The sequence below is a fragment of the Leopardus geoffroyi genome, chromosome B4, assembly GCF_018350155.1.
Source record: "Leopardus geoffroyi isolate Oge1 chromosome B4, O.geoffroyi_Oge1_pat1.0, whole genome shotgun sequence".
Classification (NCBI taxonomy): Eukaryota; Metazoa; Chordata; class Mammalia; order Carnivora; family Felidae; genus Leopardus; species Leopardus geoffroyi.
Window position 1 is genome coordinate 88,989,428 of NC_059341.1, and position 23,255 is coordinate 89,012,682.

Here is a 23,255-nt window from a genome sequence, read left to right on the forward strand (position 1 = left end):
AAATTTCCAATTACTCTTTAAAACTCAAGAGTCAAGCTGTTACAGAAAACGCAGGCTTTCCAAGTAAGATTAATAATGCTAAGCTAATTAGACCCACAGGCATGGCCAACATATAAATTCAGGCCCAAAAGAGGGACACTGTCCCTTTAAAAACTGCCTGGGGATCAGTGGAAAAGCTAATGAGGACTGTCAGTTGGGGCTGCTTTAATAGGTGGTCCTCCCGAGGATAAAGCCTGGGGTTTTGGTAACAGGGCTTCTGTGCTTGATTCAATAAATCAATTTATATTATATGCGGGTGCAGCTCTGGAGTTGGCTTCATAAAGCATTCTGTGGCATTTCTCAATCTGCTTTTCCACTTCGCTGTCAGCCTGCCTGAATGTGTTGTCAGAGGGCACTGAAAAGAGCAGTGAAGAATAAGACAGAAGCCATATCTACAATAGTTGTAAAACTCGACCCAGTAGCTCCAGACCATGCTTGAGGCTGCCTCCAGTGAGTTTCTCTCCAGAAAATGTTTGGATTATCTATTGGTAAGAAGCCCAATGCTGTGGTGCTGTGGCTCTCATCCCTGAGTTGGGTTCCAGGCTGCAGATGGAGAATTAAAGTTCACCCCAAACAGCATGCAAAGGGTTGGAAGTGAAGTTGCTTTTTACTCAGCTCCTCAGGGTCTGAAATACTCCCCAAGAAGTAAAAGGAGAAGAGAAACAAAAGCACCAGTCCAGCAGGCAATGGGCAGAGGCAGGGCAAGGGAGGTAGGGCAAAGGACATGGTTCTTCCTTCTGGCTGACCAACAGGCTTGCCAAGTAGTGACCGCTAGAGATGAGCTGTCCCTAAACACAATGACTGATGCCTCTGAACATCTACAAAGTGGAGTGACGCCCATCCCCCAGCCAACTCAGAGGCTAGCAGGAGTGAGTCCAGAAGCCAAAGAATGTGGCCATGCCATTTCACTTGCTTACCCTGTCTGTGCTCAGCTGTCTTTTTTTTTTTTTTTTTTTTTAAACTCTCTGCCATTGGGATGTTCAGTTACCGCTCCTTGTATGTCCTCCACCTCAGCTAGACCCATGCTCTTACGTTACCCAGACTGCAGGGTCATCCAGTACAACTTTTTGTGGTGATGGCCATGTTCCGCATCTGTGCACTGTCCAGTTCAGGAGCCACTAGCCACATCTGGCTACTGAGCAACTGACATGTGGCTAGTGCGACCTGGGAAAGAAAATTTTCATCTTATTTAATTTTAACTAATATAAATTTAAATGGCCACATGTGGCTAGTGGCTACTGTGCTAGAGAGCACTCAGAATAGAAAAATATTTCCTTTGCCTTAATAAAAGCAATGAGTACTAAAAGGAGAAAATGGCGGCTGACCCCACTCTGCCCCCAGTGGAAAAATCCCGGATTGTAAAGGAAATTCAGCGGAGGAAAATGACCCTGATGTGTCATCAAGTTAGAATCATAAAGAGTTAAGGGCTGCTAGAGATTAAAATGAAAGGTTGCGGGGCGCCTGGGTGGCTCAGTCGGTTAAGCGTCCGACTTCAGCTCAGGTCACGATCTCGCGGTGCGTGAATTCGAGCCCCGCGTCCAGCTCTGGGCTGATGGCTCAGAGCCTGGAGCCTGCTTCCGATTCTGTGTCTCCCTCTCTCTCTGCCCCTCCCCCGTTCATGCTCTGTCTCAAAAATAAATAAAGGTTAAAATGAAAGGTTGCCATCACTGGAATATTTCTAATGGAACTGGTCTTTTCCAGAAACTCTGAAAAGCGGAGCAAAGTCCATTCCCCACCAGACACAGAGGTTGGCAGCAAGGGGCAAAGGAAGCATTTTACAAATGAGAGACCCAGGTCCAAGATTTGCCCAAGGCTCCAGAGTCTTGGCAGAGCGAGCTCCAGAACCCATGGAGCCTATCTCCCAAAGCCATAAACTCTGTACTAAGCCAGGCCATCTCAAGTTACGGGTCCAGCCTTCCTCGGAAATAAGACCATCATAAATGTTGGAAAGGCTTTGCTTAAGGAAAGAATTCTGGTATACTTTACTCATAACTAGAACCATCTGGAAGCAATCTTGCATTCACACGATGGACTTCTCTTCCTCTTTAGCCCTTGCTCTCTCTACAAATCCCATCAGGCCAGGAACAGCTGCTGGAGGGCCTGGCTGGACTCCACGGGTAGAGCTACAAACCCCCTTCCACATGGATGTCCTCCTGGGCCCCTGGCTTGCTCGTTCCCCCGTGTGCCCGGACACAGCGCATGATGAACACCCATCCCACGTGAGAAAGCTAAATCACCAGCAGGCCCAGGAGCAGGGACCCGGTGCCACAAAGGCAGCTGTGAGAAACCGTTGTTTCAACTTGGTAACACAGACACTTGCCAGCAAATTACAGCCTGAGATGGCTCAGAGGGCTGCGGGTTGAAACACAGAGCTCACACTGCCAGCTATGTGCATCATGCAACAGCAGCTCGACACAAAGGGCTGGGGAGGAGGGGCGCTGGCCTGTACTGGAGCAAGGCCGGGATCCTGGCACCAAGACCAATGACACCAGGCACAGAAGGTGAGGGCTGGGCCGCGTCAGGGACCGACTCAGCGCTGGGGGTGCTGTGAAGAAAATGCCTTTGTAAATCCAACGACTGGGCAAGCGATCTCTGAGGCAGGGGAAGGGGCGGTGGGGGAGCCAGGGAAGAGACCGGTTTCATTATGAAGGTCCTGGTGACAATAACCTTTTGTCCTCTATACAATCTGGGCCTGCCAAGCTGTTCCACAGTCTCTGAGAAAGCACGAGGGTGGGAGAGAAAGGCTCCCTGTCAGGAGGCCACAAACTCATCCCTGATGATGAGACAAGGCTCCTCCGCCCCCCCTAGAGCAGACATCCTCTCCCACACCTTCCTCCCTGCTGCAGACACGCCGCGGAGGGCTGGCATGAGGCTGCTCTAAGATGAGAGCAAACAATTTTCCTCAGCACAGGAGACCTGGTTCTCTGAGGATCCTCCCACCATCCGCACCCCCAAATCACACGCAGACTCTTAGTGACGAGTGTGAAGCAGCCCAGTTTAATTTGGCTGGCAGTCTAGCAGGTCAGACTGGGAACCAGAAAAGTTAGTACCTCAGCCGGTCCTGAAATGCTTCACCCTGTCGTCTTGTTTAGAGGACTGTCACGGAGACACTGATCCTGGTGGACAGGACCCCCCTGCTCCCCTGCTTCACTTCATGTCACGGCTCAAAACTGAGTATGTCTAATCTTACCCTGAAGAAAAATGGACCGTTGCATTGTATCACAAAGAGCTCTGGGCCTCAGAAACCTGGGACCTAGGCCTTACTCTGACACTTCTGCGTCCGTAGAAGCTGAGCAAACCACCTAATTCCTCTCTGTCTCAATCTGCTCAACCACAAAATGGGAACAAGGAAGAGGAGTCCTTCAGCGTCGGGCAGCTGGCAAGGTAAACAGCGTGTGCCCTGCAGTGATGCTGTCTGGGTTCACGTCCTAGCTGCTCCCACTTACTATTATGTAACCTTGAAACTCAGCCTCTGTGCCTCAGTTTCCTCATCAGTTTCCTCATCACAGTTCACGGGACTGTGAAATAGAAGGCATCAAGTCAAGCTCTCATCGCAACGCCCGGCCCTTAGCTCTTCCAGTCACTGTCAGGTAGGCCCACTGCCATTGTGCTGAGTGGGGGCATGCAGGGCCCATTTCCACCACAACTACGTATTTGCTATAAGAATTAAAGGGCTTTGGGGGCGCCTGGGTGGCGCAGTCGGTTGGGCGTCCGACTTCAGCCAGGTCACGATCTCGCGGTCCGTGAGTTCGAGCCCCGCGTCGGGCTCTGGGCTGATGGCTCAGAGCCTGGAGCCTGTTTCCGATTCTGTGTCTCCCTCTCTCTCTGCCCCTCCCCCGTTCATGCTCGGTCTCTCTCTGTCCCAAAAATAAATAAACGATGAAAAAAAAAAAATTAAAAAAAAAAAAAAAAAAAAAGAATTAAAGGGCTTTGACTTAAGTGAACTCGTGATTCGTAGAAGCGTTCCAGAAGAACAGGTTCACAGGCCAGGGCTAACTCTGAAGCCAAGAAACATAAAGGGACACGGTAAGGACCTGTCTCCTTGAGCATGACACATTCCAAACACTTACCAGACCACCTTCAACCAATTCCAACAACTTGGTAGTCACTGAAGGCATCTGTGGGAAAAGAGCCACAGGCCTTCATCTCCCCTTCTACAGAATTAATTTGCCAGGTCTTCTCTTTCTAGAGACAATTCAGAAAGGCAGCAAAAGGTGATCCCATGATTTTTTTTTCAAGTCCTAAACAATAACTGCTAGACACAAGGTTTCTCACGAGAGGTTACAACATTTAAAAAAGGAATTCAGGGGTGCCTGGGTGGCTCATTCGGTTGAGCGTCTGACTTCAGCTCAGGTCATGATCTCGTGGTCTGTGAGTTCGAGCCCCGCATCAGGCTCTGTGCTGACAGCTCAGAGCCTGGAGCCTGCTTCGGATTCTGTGTCCCTCTCTTGCTCTGTTCCTCCCCTGCTCATGCTCTGTCTCTCTCTCTCTCAAGAATAAATAAAACATTAAAAAAAAAAAAAAAGGGGGCAACTGGGTGGCGCAGTCGGTTGGGCGTCCGACTTCGGCCAGGTCACGATCTCGCGGTCCGTGAGTTCGAGCCCCGCGTCGGACTCTGGGCTGATGGCTCAGAGCCTGGAGCCTGTTTCCGATTCTGTGTCTCCCTCTCTTTCTGACCCTCCCCCGTTCATGCTCTGTCTCTCTCTGTCCCAAAAATAAATAAACGTTGAAAGAAAAAAAAAAAAAAGGAATTCATTCAAGTTTAAATTCATTCAAGTTTATATAGGCAGTGGTCTAACTGAGTCTCTAACTCCCCCACTTACTCCAACAAAGATATAAAGAACTCTCCTTTTCCTGAAGCATCAATTTCAAGTCAAAAGAACAGGTAGAAAATACACAAAAGTGTACATCAATCTCTGCTCACAGGCAAAGCTGCAGCCAATAGCCACACAGGGAACCGTGCTGAAACAAATCAGCAAATCATGTCTGACTGAAGCCGTTCTCAGTCTTGGCTCCTCAATTATTTGGTACCTTCTGTGAAGTTCCATACATTAAATACAGCCTGTTTATGGACCACTTATTTTCTTAGGATCATGCTAATTAATACCGTGTGTGTGTGTCTGTGTGTGTGTGTGTATACAGAGAAAGCAAGGGACTGAGTGTGGGTGTGTGAAGTTGGATGTAATCTAGTCCCTGAACGTATCCACATTTTAAAAACTATAAAATGGGGGTAATCTTTAGCCACTTGTTTTCCAAGTGTGTTTTGACTGCTTAGATCTTGTTTGCCTTTCTGGCATAGAAAGAACACACAGACAGCCTTGCCTCAAGCTTAATGTATCTCAGATACAAACAAGCTCCTTATTCCCACCCTTCCCACCTGCCATCCATAGCTACCTGGTCCTCAACTGCCATCAGTCACACCCTTTCCTGAAATCCAATAAATACCCACTGGCTAATCACTGGGTGTCAGGCACCAGGCGAGGCACTGCCCCCTCCTGGAGAATTGCAGACTAGTCGAAAGGACATAAACAGGTGGTTGGAACGATTAATGACTTACCCCTTACAGTTATCCCTTGGCCCAGATCATCTAGTTTGTTGTTCATTTCCTTCCTTCTCTGTTTTCTGCTTCCATCCCTCCATTTGACCCTTGAGACCTCACATACATATTTCTATGCTGGGTATTTTTTTTCCCCCCTGGGTACCTAAAATTGCTTTCTCTTGCCAGTTTCCTTCAAACTCCTTAGGACTGCCATCCCAAAACCATGCTTTCCTCATTCGTTCTCCTTCTCAGAGACAAAGCAGCACCACCCACAGCCTCCCACAGTAAATGTATGTCTCTGCGTGGCTTCCCGCATCCTTGATTATGTCCCCTTGATACTGACTCGGTCTGATTTCCCATAGACTGTCTCTTTATTTTTGGCCATGTTCCTTACTGTCTCTCAGGTCCACTCTTTTTATTGATGCATTTGCAATCATGGGGATTCCTGACCTGGGACACTGTTCCCTCCATCGTTCTAAATCCTGCAAAACTTAGACCAAACCCGACCGTGCTTTTCTAAACTATGGTAGCCCTCACCTTCAACTGCTCTGTGAGGAGTGCTGATTTTGCTGATCAGATAAAAATGAACTTGTAAAGAAAACCCAGTTGGGGTAGGGTAAGGATTCGAGGGCACCAAAACTCCAGAACCTCAGAGCTGCAAATAGGGTGAACCCTTTCTGCCAAGTCCGTTCATGTTTTAGAATAGTTTAAGCTTTATGGGTCATACAGTCTCTGTTCCAGCTACTCAACCACCTTGTTGTAGAGTGAAGGTAGCCAAAGATCAAATGTATACAAACGAATGTGGCTGTACTCAAAACAAAACAAAAAAATATTTACAGAAAGGTGTGTGGGTGGAATCTGGCTTCTGGGTCATAGTTTGCTGACCCTGCTTTATAAGAAGAGTGGATAGTAGGGAAAATCTTCTCTTTTAGATGATAGGGGATAAATTGAAGTGCCTTAGATCAGCCCCTTATTTTCCCTAGGCAGCTCAACTGTTCCCTTAACACAGTGTGTATTCTAGTAGATTTCTAGCCTAGAAGTCACTACCATGAGACTTTGGGCTGTAATCACGTGTGACAGCTATTTTGGTCAACGTGAGAAGAGATAATGGCACCCACTTCTATGCCTATGTTGGCAAGCAAAGAGTCCACTGTCTCACCCTCCTGCTCTCCTCCAGGCTGGCAGGAGGCTCCCTGGCCAGTACCTCAGGGCTAACAGCAAATCTTCACCCCCACTACTATGGGCCAGGCCCTGTGCTCTCTTATTTAGTCCTCATGTCAATCCTATGGTGTATATGTACTTTATATCCTGTCTTTCATATGGAAGAAACAGGTGAGGTCTTAGTCACTGTTAGCCACTGATCCACCACAGAAGTGATCTTGGTGCTGACGTAGGTGTGTTGTGGGAGGAAGACGCCCCTTGCCAAGATTCTTATCGCAATGTAAATGTGAAAAAATAATGAAGATGGCTCATTACCTCTAGTCCTTACAGCAACCCCTTCAAAGAGCCTATTTTTTTCACTTTATCCATAGAAAATTAGGCTCATAGGGGTTAAGTACTTTACCTAACTTTGCCTCTTTAGAAAGCTCATAGTTCAGATTCAAATCCAGGCCAGTTTGGCTCAATTAACTGTTAGCCTGTTCCTTTGAGCCCCTGACCTAAAAAAAACCCAACTTAAATGTGTTTTAAAGCCTCAAAAATGCTTGTGCATGTGAAGTGAGGCATTATGTCAGCTTTGTGGGGTCTCGTGTCCCCAGGGAGGACGTCAGGGAAGTACAGAGGCAGACCAACACCACGATTTAAGAACTGGCGCCCAGGCGAAAAGAGCAGAAGCAACGTCCCCAGTCCTTTGCCACCAACCCAGGTCTCTGGCCGCACTACCTGATCCAAACTGCGTGAGTGGCATTTTATGACGGTGATGATTCCTTCACACATACTGTGGCAGTGCTGAGGCAGAGGGAGGCATGTTCTTACCAGCCTGTCATATTAAAGTCCCTGTAGAGCATCTTCTTTCCAAGTTCCTTTCTCTGTACTCTCCTTGGAAACTCCAAATGTGTGAATTCGTTTCCCAGCAAGTGAGGCTGCATGAATGCCTAATAGCAAAAGAAATAAAAAGAAAAAATACTCACATATTTAGGAGAAAAAATAAGACTCAATAATGTTTTGTAAATCAAGACATATTTCAAAAACCAGAAAACTGTTCTATTTTAAGGGGAAAAAAGAGGTGTATTCAACAAATAGAATAAACATTTCTATTCTACAAGAATATCAGCGAATAAAAAATCACTAACTGAACTTATAAAGGGATATAACTTTTTCATTTGACATGATAAATTAATTGTAATCAGAGACATGGATTGCTAAAGTCAAGAGGAAAAGAAACGGAGTTTCTCCAAAAGTTCATTTAATTCAAATCCAAGATCTTTTCATTTTCCTGAACAGCATGTTGATGCAACGTGAAAGCTCTCCCCCACTCTGCTTGGCTTTCTCTGCTCCTCTCCTGCTCACACTCTTGGCGATCATGGCCTTGCCTTTGAAACCTACACATGAATCTCCACATTGACACAATGGCCCAAGAGAGCAGGTTGGGGCTGGATACACCAGACAGGAACTTTCTGTTGGACTCCCTCCATTTTGCTCTGCAGTAATTTGATCATGTAATTGGAAGACTATTCCAGAGCAGATGGCTTCCTCCCCTCCCCCAAATCTCTGTTCACACTACAAAAGTCTTGAGCAAACAGCCACTTAGGGAATTGCTTTGAAACAACAAACAGTCTCATTGTCACATTCAAAATTCAAATCCGCTATCCAAGAGATGAAATGCTCAAGTATTAATTTCCCCGCTCGAAGGCCACACACACTAAAAGCAAACTTGCACGGAAGCTTCCTTGTACCAAGCTGTATGCCCACTTACTAGCAGTGTGCTGGAATGGATCCTTTTTCTCCCTCCCTTCATTATTTTCTTAATTTTTAAAAAACTTTTGGCAGGGAAGAGTAGGCAGAGCAAATCATGACCTGGCACTGTAGAAAAGTAAGGGATCCCTGCCACAGGACAGATGGCCATGTCCTCAGTCTCCTGGAAACAGGCATCTCCCACAGCCTCTTTCCCAAGATGTGACACCAGCAGATCTCCTGCTGATTCTCATGGTAGTTTGGAGGTTTAGTTGGACATCGGTCATCCTAAGCTAAGTATATCAGGAGTCAAAGGACACAAGCTGAACTGTCACTGGGTTGGCTAGATTCGGCCAGATAATAGAACTCTGAGCAGGCTTGGAGACACGGCAGGGCAGTATTGAGAAGGTGAACTGTCTTTATTGTCTTCTGTAGCCCCCAAATTTCCCAGGTCTGACAGGAATTCTGGAACATTCTGAGGGGCTCTGAAACCTCTGCTAGGGATGAGGGTTGGGCTGCTGATGAGTATCAAGGACGCTTAAACACTGACCTTTACAGAGAGGTTCCCTGGGAAGGAAGGAAGGGAGTACTTAATAGGGCAGGTCAGTGGTGTGGGCTTTGGGTGAGGTGAACTTGGGTTTGAATCCAAGTTCTGCATGTATAAGCTGTGTAATTTTAGTTGGTGATTTAGCTTCTGGAGCTTCAGTTTCTCAATCTGAGATTAATTATGTATTTACCTCACACTTTTAATAATTAAATGAATGCACTTATCGTAGTTGTCTCGGCTCATAAAAAATTATTATATCCATCTAATGATTACCAATATCTATTACATCCTTGGCACTATGGAATGTGCTTTGTGACCTCTCGCATCACACTGCCAACAACCTTACAAGGTGGAACTGGATACACAATCTGTAGGGTCCAGTGCAAAATGAAAATACGGAGACTGTGTTCAAAACTAAGAATAACCACGTACAGAGCCCTGTGCAGCTGCAGGAGTCACACACCCAGGAAGCCAGCTGTACTGACCGAAGGAGCAGAGGCATAATTAGTCCGTGAATAGCAACACCTACTACGTACCCGTTATCATCTCCTAGAGCTTTGGGACTCTATATCCCACTCCCCAAGCTGGCCTAGCCTGGCTGGCAACCTGACTTAGGGATTACCATGTACCAGGCACTTGATATGCTTGTCACAACCTCAACAATCCTACAAAGCACATGTCATAGACTCAATTTACACATGAGGAGACTAAGGCCCAAAGAACTTAAGACACCTAGCCCAAGGTCATCATCCAGGGTTGGGTGGTCTCAGAGCCGAAGCTTAATAACATGTCCACAAACACCCATCCCAACCCTTGAACCTGCACACATTTACAAAAAAAAAAAAAAAAAAAAAAGTGGGCAAAAGGACCAAGGGCCCTGGACCATGCAAAGTCTAAATGGTCAATAGGTACCTGTGAGGACCCAGTTAACAAAAAATTACAGATCTGCACCCAATTTGGCCACAAGGATGCTCCTGAAGAAGCTTAAAGAAATCCTTTAATAATATGAGGGACTAAATAAATTAGTAAAAAAATCTATACAAAGGAATTCTATGGTGTCATTTACAATGATACTACAGCAAACATGTAATGACATGGAAAGAAAGGACAGACAGACGTAAAAACACAGGTTATCAAACAACGTATGTGGGTGCGTGTGCGTGTAGGTGTATGAGCTCATGTTGTGAGCTCTGTGTGTCATATACACAAAGATCTAGATACAAGGCATATAGGTACATACAAACGAATGTGTGTGAAGAAATATCGGTAAATGCCCCACATACATTTCATTAACAAACAGGTTAGGATCCAAAGGCCATATTTCTAAGTCCATTTCTTCACAGACCCAAATGCCTCAGAGATCAATGTGCAGTGTTCCAGGCACCCAGCCGCGTTTCCAGGCGGTGAGTGGCCCTCTGATGGTGCTTTCCCTGGGTACCCTCATACCCTTTTTGCCAGTACACATTTGTCTGGACAGTTGTGAGGGCAGATCTGCAAAGTAGCCAGGATCTCCTGAGCAGCTCACTCTCTGCAGGGGTCACCTCACCTCTCCCTCTGAAGATGAGCAGGCTGTAAGTGGGCCTTAAAGCCCATGTTCCTGTGACATTTGTATCCCCTTCACTTGCAGGGGCTTTCAGGGTCTCAAACTGCTTGCTTTCTCCCCATTATAGCAATAGGCTATGGTGTTTCATCAGTTCTAAGATGCCCTTTTCAAATGAGTTATTATTTTATTACCTCTAAGAAACGAGGGGAAGCTGCCAACGAAACTAAGTGCAATACTTTCTTACCACTTTGAATTTTTATTTTATTCTTTTTGAAAGGGCTCCTTTGGACTTAGACAAATTTTTACATATCCCTCTGGGGTATATTTAAGAAGATTACCTAGGTGAAGTATATTGGATAAGGTTTTCCAAAATGTCTTCACATTGAGAATTCCACTGCTCATCAGTTTTCAACTCTGAATCATTAACGGTCACGATTTCCCACGCAATAGTGGCCTGTGTTCCATGGGACCGTTGGCGATGCAACATTTCTTAAATAATTCACCCTAGAACTAGGAGCCTCAGAACCAGGGGTGCAAAGTTCTTAAGTCAGCTCTGCAATTATCCAGAGCCAGCTAACTAACTTCTGACTCCCACTTCTGGAATGTGGCTGAACAAGTCGGATTCACACCTCCAAGCCCCTCTGCAAATCCACAAAGGCTTTAAGAGTGCTTCATTTTTGCCTTCAGGGTTTTCTTCTAAGCTGCCAGCCGCCCATCCTGCAAGTTTGGTGCTGTTCTTTTGATGTTTACACATGCCCAGGAGAGGACACCTGTGTCATGCCTGCCACTTGGCTGACAGCAACAATCAGTGGTAAAATATCTCAACTTCAGATATGTCAAAGGGTGAAAACAAAAGCACCTTAGCTCTGAAGAAATACTGCAATATTCATCTTCCACTGATACGTCACACCCTTAAATTTCTCTACTTTTAGGGCCATTTTTCTTCCTCTACCTGACACAGCACATTTCGTATGATGCAAGATATTTTCTGTCATGATTTTGCTCACCACAGAATTCACCTGTATTCCATGTGTACCGATGACGTATTTTTACTACTTTTAAAAATCGCCATGTCCTAATAGTAGACCCCCTTCTTACCAGCACTTTCAATACTCACTATTGTCCTATTTGTCAGACCCGATGGAGGTCCTGGTGTTAAAGAAAAAACAACTCAAAAACTAAGTACAAATAGAGCAAATAGGTGGTTAATTAATGAAAAATGAGATGCTAAAATACAGTGGGACACATACCTGTTGGTTTTCAGAGGAAAACCTACTTCTCTGCTCATTTGTGTGTCTTTTTCTGCAATGATCATGGAAGTTTTCAGATTTCATCTTAGGTGGGCTGTTATATGGAAATACCACAGACGGGGAGGGGTATGAACAGCAAACACTTAGGTCTCACTGTCCTGGAGGCCAGGAAGTCCAAGATCAAGATGCCAGCAGATTCTCTGCCTGGCTTTCAGACTGCCCCCTCTTACTGCACCTCATACGGGCTTTCCTCTGTCTCTTGGGGGTAGAAATCAAGCTCTCTGAGGTCTATTCTTATCAAGACATTAGTCCTATCTGATGAAGGCCCCACTCTTATGGCCTCATTTAACCTTGTTTCTAAAAAGGTCCTATTTCCAAATTTGGCATACATGGGGGGTAAGTCTTCAACAGAAGGGTTTTTTTTTTGGGGGGGGGGAGTTGGGGAGGATACCAGTGCAAACACTTAGTCCGTAACATGGTCTTCTAGGTATACATGTTTATAGAAGTACATATGCTCAGCCATCTAAATATTGTAAAATGTTATCTGATGGTTTCCTTTTTGACTTACCTCTATTTGTGATTATTTCTACTACTGAACGGGTATTGCTTTTGTTTGAAAAAACTAAAAAATTTTTTTGAGAACAGTTTTTATTTTTATTTAAGTTTTTAATTCCAATAGAGTTAAAATACAGTATATTAGTTTCAGGTATACAATATAGTGATTCAACAATTCTATACATTACTTAGTGCTCATCCTGATAAGTGAACTCTTAATTCCCTTCACCTACTTCACCCATCCCCCCACACACCTCCCCTCTGGTGACCCTCTGTTTGTTCTCTATAGTTAAGGATTTGTTTCTTGGTTTGTTTCTCTGTTTTTTTTTGTTTGCTTGTTTGTTTTTTGAGAGAGAGAAAGCATGAGCGGGCAGAGAGAGGGATGAGAGAATCCCAAGTAGCCTCAATGCTGACAGTGGAGGCTTGAACTCACAAACTGTGAGATCATGACCTGAGCCAAAATCAAGAGTCGGATGCTTAAAAGACTGACTCACCCAGGTGCCCCCACTTTTCATTTTTATTTTAGTGAGACAGAGTACGTGCAAGCAGGGGGGGGGGGGAGGTGCGGGGAGGGAGGGAGGAAGGGAGAGAAAGAGAATCTTAAGCAGGCTCCACGCTCAGCATGGAGCCCAACATGGGGCTCAATCCCATGACCCTGGGATCGTGACCTGAGCCAAAATCAAGAGTCGGACACTTAACCGAATGAGCCACCTAGGCACCCCTCTTTTTCTTATGCTCCTTTGCTTCTTAAATTCTATACATGAGTGAAATCATATGTTATTTATCTTTCTCTGACTTATTTTGCTTAGCATAATACTCTCTAGCTCCACCCAAGTCATTGGAAATGGCAAGATTTCATTCTTTTTCATGGCTGGATAATATTCCTGTGTGTGTGTGTGTGTGTGTGTGTGTGTGTGTGTGTGTGTGTGTGTACATGCACACATGCACGTACATGTGTTTATCACATCTTCTTTATTCATTCATCTATCGATGGACACTTGGGTTGCTTCCATAATATGGCTACTATAAATAATGCCACCATAAACATTGAAATGCATATATATTCCTCTGAATTAGTGTCCTTGTATTGTTTGGGTAAATACCCAGTAGTATGATTACTGAATCACAGGGGAGTTCTATTTTCAACTTTTTGAGGAGCCTCCATGCTGTTTTCCAGAGTGGCTGCACCAGTTTGCATTCACACCAACAGTGGAAGAGTATTCCTCTTTTTCCACATCCTCACCAACACTTGTTCCTTCTGTTGTTGATTTTGGCCATTGTGACAGGTGTGAGGTGGTATCTCATTGTGGTTTTGATTTGCATTTCCCTGATGATCAGTGATACTGAGCATCTTTTCATGTGTCTGTTGGCCAGCACAGAGACATTTTATTCTCAGAAGCAGAGTGGGCCACAACTTGGCAACTCAGAAACAACTTCTCAGAGGCTGTGCAGCATTCAGGTAACACGACTGGTTAGGGTTACTTCATTAGAGCTGGCCTGCCCTGCCAGAAGCAGTGCTCACATCAGCGTTCTGGAACCTTGAGCGTCGAAAGTGATTTTATGCTAAATTCAATGTAAGCAACACACCCAAAATTTAAAGACTGTAAAATCTGAGTGTAAGAATTTGTTAGGCTCCTCTCAGCAATAAAACCCCATGATTTCTGGAGTCCAAACTTGTAAAATTCATGGACAATTTTGGCAAGTTTTACTCTACTACTCATATCCGGGCCACTCATACATAAATAGGTATACGTGACTACTGTCCCTTCCCAAGGCACATTTCATAGGCTGGCTTGTTACAAATGTGACCTTAATGGGATAAAAATGCAAGGCAGGAGAGGAGGCACACATTAAGATCCCTACAAAATAAAAATTCTAGACAGTTTCCTAAACATCCCTTATTTTTCTAATATGCTGGACATAGTTTAGCTTTTTCTCCTGATGCTGCTATTTGGACATATGTATGTTAGAACATCTGCATGGTGATGCAAGTGATACCCACCACACTTGAATATGTTCATTATTTTTAAACCTTAGCTATATGCCAGAGCCAAGCATAGCACCTAACACAGTAAAGACTCCAAGTAAGTATGTGCTGGGAGAATGAATACAGAACATTCTGACCTGCTTTACTCAGTTACACTTGGTGATTAAACTTCACAAAATAATACAATACAGCTTTCAATCTTTTGAAAAAGTTAAAACTAAGGTCCATAGCACATAAAAACAATCTTGGACACACATTACTATATTTTGGATTTAGTTAACTTTTTATAATTCAATAGATATCTTCCTGTAAAACCACATGTGTGTGGGTGAAATTATACCATTTCAAACCTCATGATATTTCACACTCCTAAGAATGTCTAAATAATGTCATGTCTCTTCTCTACTTAATAAGCATGCCGACTAGAAACCTAGAAATGTATTCTATATTAAAATCCAACTTAAAGTGTGCTGGCCTGCTGCATGTAAAAAAAAAATGGACCACTCTTTGTGCCTCCATCTTTATCCTAAAACTTGAGGCTTTCCTACAAGGAAGCACAATAGAATGTTCCTCACCGAGGGAAGGGAGTGGAGGTACGCTGGAGTTCACGCGTGTGATGCAAACGGCCCCTGGAAAGAAAGCTTGGTAACCGCTGCCCCAACACAAGCAAAGATAGGTTGCCAGTTGTCTTTTAAGGAGTGTGCAGAGTACAGGTTTGTTAAAAAGAGGGTAGGCCATGTCCTTGCCACTTAGTCTCTGGACAGCTAATGAGAATAAACTTCCAGACATGGTTGCATTTGGCCAGGGAAAGAAGAGACAGCTCATCTAGGAAAACGACGCTGGAGTAACCTGCTGTGCCAAGCAGTGGCAGGACATCAGAGATGGGGAAGGAGGATCAGATGTCGTCTTCTGGCTGCTTTCCTCTCTAGTCCTGGGAAGAAACCAGCTGCAAGGGGACGGAAGTAAGCACTTACTGTGAAGAAACACAACCACCCCATCCCAATGAGAATCTCTGAGTTCAACCATAACAGGAGGGGCAAGCTTGAAAAAGAGATGTTGTCTAGAACCTTCTAAGAAGCCTCTCATGAAAGCAGACTGGGTGAGTAACTTGAACCCAGGTCTGTCTCACTCTGGAGCACATGGATCTGAGCTCCACCCTCGGCTCTGGGCTGGGGAGAGCTTTGAGCACCCTGGCAGGGCAGGGCAAAAACAGGGAGTGGAAGTAGGAACCCAGATCTAGAGAGTGACATGTCTATAATGGCAACGGGAGGTGGCCAAACACCATGCTTCCTGTGGACACTGAGACGGTGGGTCCTGAGATTATTTAAAACTGCCTGCTGGGGGGCGCCTGGGTGGCTAGGTCAGTTGGGCGACCAACTTCGGCTCAGGTCATGATCTCACGGTCCGTGGGTTCAAGCCCCGCGTCGGGCTCTGTGCTGACAGCTCAGAGCCTGGGGCCTGTTTCGGATTCTGTGTCTCCCTCTCTCTCTGACCCTCCCCCGTTCATGCTCTGTCTCTCTCTGTCTCAAAAATAAATAAACGTTAAAAAAAAATTAAAAAAAAAACTGCCTGCTGGGAAACACAAATTGGTTACTCCTTTTTAATAATAAAATTTCCTTCTGCTACCTTGTGGCCACAATGTGAGTGAGCCGTGCCAGCTACTGAGAGGATTGTCCCAGGTTCAGGAGTTTCCAGCCAGAAGAATGCATGCAGCTAACACGTGAGCTCCTCCATGTGCCAGGTATCAGGGGCTGGGACTCAAAGAACAAAAAAGGAAGTCCATCTGTTCAGAGTTCACACATTAGTTGGGGAGACTGAGGAAGGCTTATGGGTGGAAACAGATATCCCCAGGGGCTAAGGAACAAAGAGCGGGGCACTCACTGGGTGGGTTGGACAGAATCTGAAAAGCATCTGAACAGCGGATCAGGCAAGGCCTCTGGGGTCAGAGCAGCAAGAGCAGAGGCAAGGGAGTGCATAGCAGCATGGTGAGTAGGGCTTTTGGAACTGCTCTCAGGAGACAACAGATAGGTGGCAGAAGGGTGCCTTTCTGGGGAACTTGCCCAGCCCCTTCACCTTGGGCTCCTGGAGAGCCCCAAAGAAGGTCCCTCCCCCAAACAATAATAACAGTTAAATACACGGTAAAGTTACTGTATCATATGTGTATGGGTCAACATATTTTCACAAATTTGACACACTTGTGTAACGGGCATCTAGATCAAGAAACAATACATGTCAGCACCTGTGGTCAGGACCCCATTCAATCACTGCTCTCCCCAAAGGAAGCACTATCCCAAACTGTGTGTTGGTTTCACCTGTTTCTATACTTACTATGGGATCCTATAAGCTGTCCCCAGTACTGGGTGTTAAGTCGGTGTGATTCAGCCACGTTGTTGCATGTAGTTAAAACGTGTTCATTCTCAGTACTGCATGGCATTCCAGCTTGTGACTATGACTGACAATCATCTTATCCGTTCTACTCTCCGTGGACATTTGGGCAGTTTCCAGTTTGGGCAAGTACATCCTGAGCTACTGTGCACACTCTGGTTAGGTGCCCACCTAGGAGAGGAACGGCTGTGCCAAACCCTTTTTCTCTGGGCCAAACCCTTTTACAAGGTAGTTGTTCGAACTTCTATTCCCATCAGCAGAATATGGAAAGTGAAAACACTCATGTGTCAAATGAAGGGCAGATTCCACAAGAGGAAATCGTTTGTGAAGTCCTCTTACTAGGAAACTTTTATATGAGCTTTTTTTTTTTTTAAGTTTAAGAGACAAAGCGAGCATACACATGAACTGCGAAGGGGTAGAGAGAGAGGGAGAGAGAGAATCCCAAGGAGGCTCCACGCTGCCAGCACAGAGCCCAACTTGGGGCTTGATCTCATGAACCATGAGATCATGACCTGAGCCAAAATCAAAAGTTGGGACACTCAACAGACTGAACCACCCAGGCACCTTGCCCCCACTTTGTTTTTTGAGCTCTTTTTTTTTTTTTTAATTTCAGAAAAAAAAGTTCAGACTTCTCAATATTTGAAAGGAAGTTATCAAATGAGGATTTTCAGTGTTTAACACAAATCTTAATAAAAATTTGAGTAATCTCTCCTCTTCCTTGCCCTCAGGAGGGAAAAAAAACCTCATCAGATCAGAGGACTGGAGGTTTTATATTTCAAGATGATTTACCATGATAGTAAGTCTATGGTCACGAATGAAATGAAATTAGTAACATCAACCAAGCCCACTGATGGTCACACTAACGGTCAAACGAGATAGCTCTTCCAAAGCCAAGGCTGACTACCCAATTTGCAGTGCAGGAAAAGAGTATTTTGGTTTGGGTTAAACAAAAATGAAAGGAAAATGTTAAATGGCTGAGATCTAAATATGTATGTGTCGGAGTCTTTCATAAAGAATTCTCTCAGTCTTAATTTATCCTTAAAAATCTCAGAGTAACAAGAACCAAGCTTATGTATATATGCTATTATAAAATTGAATATTGATAAGATTCTGTCTGGTTTACATGGATGTCAAGAAAGATTCACATTTAAATTTCTACATGGGACTGTACCGATCAACTAGAGAAAAGCATGCCCCTAAAATAACTTTAAAATTGTAAAATTTATAGCTTACGATAAAGGAGCCACATGGAAACTTGTATGCAAATGGATATATTAAACAAAATTGCCTAGATTTGTCAACGCTACAACAGTTTAATGTATAGAATAAGGGCTAAAAAGTAGTCATTTACATAAAACATATAAAGTTTCCATATTCATATGCTTAATGCTTTTTCTTCCCAAGTAAAAGTCTGGGAAAGGAATTCATTTGAAGAGAGAACAACTCATGTCAGCAAAAAAGATGTGCCTGTGTATCTTCAATTCCTTTGCATATGCAAATGGAATTTATACATTTTATAAAAGGCCACAGGAGTAGTCCAATGGCAGTGCGGCCATAAAAAAAGTTCTTCATATATAGTTAGATTTGAAACTAAGAGATTTTATTTTGTCTCTGATCTAGGCACTGTCATAAGCACATTATGAATATTAACTCTTCAGTCATCAAACCAGTCTTGGGAGGGTCCTGTAATTACCCCATTTCACTGATCAAGCAACGGGAGCAGAGAAAACTTTTTATAGACAGCTAAGCTTTTGCCCTGGTAAACCTCAGGGAATGCTATCTACCTCTTTCAAAGCATATTTAACTTTCACATCTTTAATGGATGCATGACACTATCTTGCTTCTTTACACTAAGACCAATTTTTAAGGGACCTTATGGACAGATGGCTCTGGGCTTTATGTGCCCAACTTTTTATTCAGAATGTTGGAGGGAAAAAGGGTTTTAGAGAATCTAAAGATTATATATGTGTAGCAACTGTGCAGAAGACTGCGTTTTTCTAAGAATAAAAGTAGTTAGGGATCCACTCTTGTGGTTATTTGTTTAGCTGTGTGAATCCACTTCCTCAGCTCTGGAGAGCAGGTACAGAATGCTTCAGCATCAAGCCTCTGACTCCTCCTCCCATCCTGGGATAAACAAAACATCCATTTATATTCATTTTCAAAATCAAGGCTCTGGAAGCAGTGAGGTTCAACTCTCAGTGCTAACGTCTTTAGAGTCTTCCCTGTCACCAAGCAGTGCTCCTAGGATGGCCAAATATAAGCTCTGCCTCTAAGACTCTGGGCAGTGCCAGTTTTGTGCTCTAAAAATCTCCTGGCTGGGGTACCTGGGTGGCTCAGTTGTTGGATGTCTGGCTCTTGATTTTGCCTCAGGTCCTGGTCCCAGGGTCGTGGGATCAAGCTCTGTGTCGGGCTCTGTGCTAAGCACAGAGCCTGCTTGAGATTCTCTTTCCCCCATCCTCACCCCCTAAGAAAAATATCTCCTGGCTTCTCTGTGGCACCTGTGTGATCAATTGAACCTACAGCACATGTGAAAAATGCCAACCATTTTTTGCCTGCCATTTTTTATTTATTTATTTATTTATTTTTCAACATTTATTTATTTTTGGGACAGAGAGAGACAGAGAATGAACGGGGGAGGGGCAGAGAGAGAGGGAGACACAGAATCGGAAACATTGCCTGCCATTTTTTAATTAGAAGTTCTCAAACTCACAGGCAGTTTTGTGAAAAAGGGTTAAAGTGGGGGAAAGAGGTAGGATTAGAGTGGATTTTTCCATGACTCCGTCACCAAGCAAAGCAGAGTGGTGGTGAAGTTGCCTGTGACTAAAGAAAGGCTTTCTGGGCTTCACAACCTGCTCTCAAGGTTAAATGTGATGTGGCAGTGGTGGGTCAGTCAATTTTACTCACTAGCACACTTGACCTTCCCAAATTAAAATATCGTGCTTTTAAGCAGGTTCACGTTTAAGTAACATACTTTTTGGGAGATAACTCTTGATCATGAGAAATCCCAAAAAGTGAAGTGGCACAACACTGTCGACCTTGAAGCCTTTCCAAAGCCAACACCAGGGACACGGCGGACAAACAGAATCGGACTCGGCACAGAAGGCTGGGGGTAGTTCCAAGGACACCACAAGAAACCGCCTTCGATAATACTGCACTTGTACGTATCAGCTGTGCGTTTGAAACCCACTTTCATCTCTTCTGTACATTGCCCTTGATGAAAAACAGCTGCAAACTTGGATTATCCACGAGGACACAAGGACATAAGTTGAAGGCCTGACGATACCAGCACATCTTAATGTAATCAAATCAGAGTTTATAAATACATCTAGGCAGAACTGAGGGGAAGACACCGCTCTCGCACCTCGGGGCTGTGGAGGTCCCCCTGAGGGCGATTCCTCCCTTGCTGCCACCTGAAGCAGAGGTGGGGCGGTTTTCTGGAGGCCACAGCATCAGGGAGGTCAATTCTGCTGAGACACATCCACAACCAGACTTCTTTCCCTCCCGTCTGAGTCCCAGCTCCATCCAAACATTCTGTCTAGCTTGGTGGACCTCCTTAACTATTTTATTTCAATCACCCTGGAAACTGTAAAAAGAAAAAGAAAAAAAAAAGCACAGGGACAGAAGAGCAAGGCTTACTGGTGACTCTAGGACCAGCAGCACTTCCTGGCTGCTGGGACGGTGCCCCTGACCCCTTCATCACACACCTGCCACATTCTGTGTGAACACATCAAACCCTCAAGCCTGATTAATCACCCTGCCCAAGAGTCTACAGAACACAGTTCACACGACCTAAGAGCCACACGAAGGGCCCTCTGAGGTCAGGATACAAGACCAAACAAAATTAACATGACTGTCACATCCAGCGTCATAATCTGCTTCTAGTTCGGTTAACCCCAAATGTCCAGACCGCGCATCCCAAGAACCTCTCCCTTCGATGTGGATCAAAACGGTGTGTGTCCAACGGGCTCTGCATCTCCCCCACCTCTGAGAATATCACGAACCGTTTCTACAAGTCAAATAGCCTTGGGACTGCAGAATCATGCTCCAGACGAGTAAGTCTCTGGGAACTTAGAAGTTTTAATGATTCGGCCATAAATGTTTCTTCACACATCATAAAAAGAAATTTTAATTTGACCTCAGAGTAAGGAATACATTGTTAACTTTCCAGTGATGTTCTAACTCGTTTAGATCATGTAAAAGGTACCACAACCCCCAATGCACTGAAGTGTTTCATAATTAGTTCTAGGGAACTGATGTTCCAAAAAAAAAAATGAACTGGTAGGATTAAATGCACATAAAATTATAAGGTATGCACTGTATTTTATATTGCTGTGGGATCACTTTTCATCCTGATTTCAGAACCTACAGAAAAAAATCTCAAGGGAGGTGTCCTACACATTTCACGTAGGAGAGATTCAGAGACATCACGCGAGGGGTGTGGGATCACACAGTTCACGCCTGGGCTGGGCTGAGAGAAGTCATCACACCAGTGTTTTCCTCTCCTAATTGATATTATTTTTAAGGTTTTATGCTATCGACCTCCTAATTCTCTCAAATACTTTACCACAAAGACTTCACCGCAAGGTTATGTTATACTATAAATCCCTTAATTCTCTCCAAAACTTTACCACAAAGACTTGCATCACAGATCATGTGACTATTACTACTGGATTTATTCATTTCAAAGCGTACATTTTTAGACTCCTGGCAGTATAGGAAGTTGGACAACCAGGATATTTCACGTTCTGGTCATTTACACTCCTGTTGTCCGGGGAGAACAGTTATTAACCAGAGAAACGCATATGTATTAGCAGTAAGGATTAAAAAGAATGGGAACAACAAAAACAAAAGAGAATGGAGACATGGTTTGCACCTTTTGGAAATTCAGCTGTTAGGCTCAGTTCTATGGGCTAAGAGCGTCCACATTGATTGCTCAAGAGTAACACAAAAATACATGTTAATCTTCGGAACATTAGCAGTGATTATCAAATTAAAAATAAGAAAATAAATCTCTGTGGTTTGCAGGCCAGTAGGATTTGAAGACTGATTCATCAAACAAAAACCAAATGAGAACTATGTGCCACAAAAGAATTCTGCATACAGTTTTCATTTAATCATTCCACCCACCTTCTGAGGCTTCCTAAGCCTGTTACTGGTGACGAAGCCGGGGACTATAGGAATCACAGACACAGTTACACGACAACGCTGAGATCAGAAGCCAACACACATCTCATTCCGAACATCGGAAAATAGACCACCAGTATTTAGGAATCTGATACATGTCAGCCTTCCCATCCCTCCTTAAAAATTAATGTTTTGATCTTTCTGGGCCATTCTTGTAACATGAAAATGTGAAACGATTTCAAAATAAAAAAAAGTTAACCTGCTACTTCTCATTGCCTTTAGTGGGAAAACAGGAAATGGTTTTCCCTAAAGGGTAAGGAGGTGATGAAGGCAGGGTGCAGTCGAGGCACAGGCAGGCAAAGGGCTATGATAGGCTTCAAGGGAAGGTGGAAAGGAGAGTACTGTGGGTAATGATCCAGACGTCAATACAAATTCTGGTTCTTTCATCGAGCCAACAAATCCCGCTTCAGTATCTCCTCTGTGCTGGGAACTGGCCATGTGAAGCGACTAAGGAGCCTGCCCTCCAGGACTCAGTCTGGAAGGGGAGAGAGCGATCGTGACCAGCAATACAATACCATACGCCAAGAGCTAGAGGCTTCTACACGGCTCTGCAAGCACCGGGGACTGACCCCCTCCCGGGAGACTTAGGGGACACCTCCTAGAGGAAATGACACTTATGTTGGGGTCTCAAAGGATGGGAAACAGTTTTCCTGACAGAGGACAGGGGAAGGGCCACCCAGGCAGAGCATATTTCCAAAGGCAAGGAGGTCGGGGAGATCGAGGCGCGTCCCAAATATGGAAGGTAGCTCTCTGCTTGCAGCCTGAAATGCATGGTGGTGTTGGTAGAGACAACAGAGAAACGATGCAGGAGAGGTGGACGGGGACCATGATTCTGGCTCAACCACGGGTGACCTGCATTGTGCACACTATGAGGAGCCAAAGGACTTAAGGCAGGGAAGTGATACAATCCATGATCAGATCACTTGGGTGGCTTTGTGGAAGATGGACTAGAAAAAGCCAGACAGGTGACAAGGAGGCCAGCTGTTTTGAACTCTACTCGGAAGGATGACCCCTGCAGCCTGAGCGGTCCTTGGTGACCTGCTCGTTTAGCTTCCCACTGTAAAGTGACAAACAGAGCCAGGACGGGATCCCTTCCCCCTGCCTAAAGTGCAAAAAAAAAAAAAAAAAAAAAAAATGAGAGCCCTCAAGTTGGGTTCCTAGGAGTGGCTACAAGTTTATCCACTTGAAAAACACAACAGAAAGGCTAGAGAACAACAATCAGTCAAAGAGTGAAGAAATATTTTTACATTGAGCCCGGATTCCTGCTGTCATTCTATACCAGAGCAACACAGCTTAGCTATTGAGTAAAACAAACCAAACAGACAAGGGAATTG

At 44.6% G+C, this 23,255-nt stretch overlaps 1 protein-coding gene across 4 annotated transcripts in view; it reads right to left on the reverse strand.

Moving 5' to 3' along the window:
• PPM1H (protein phosphatase, Mg2+/Mn2+ dependent 1H) overlaps positions 1–23,255 on the reverse strand; it is a 264,703-nt gene that overhangs the window by 63,181 nt on the left and 178,267 nt on the right. For all 4 annotated transcript variants that reach the window (XM_045464965.1, XM_045464964.1, XM_045464966.1 and 1 more), the window contains exon 6: positions 7,553–7,671. In XM_045464965.1, the coding sequence (XP_045320921.1) occupies positions 7,553–7,671 (119 nt within the window). The remainder of the gene's footprint in view (positions 1–7,552; positions 7,672–23,255) is intronic.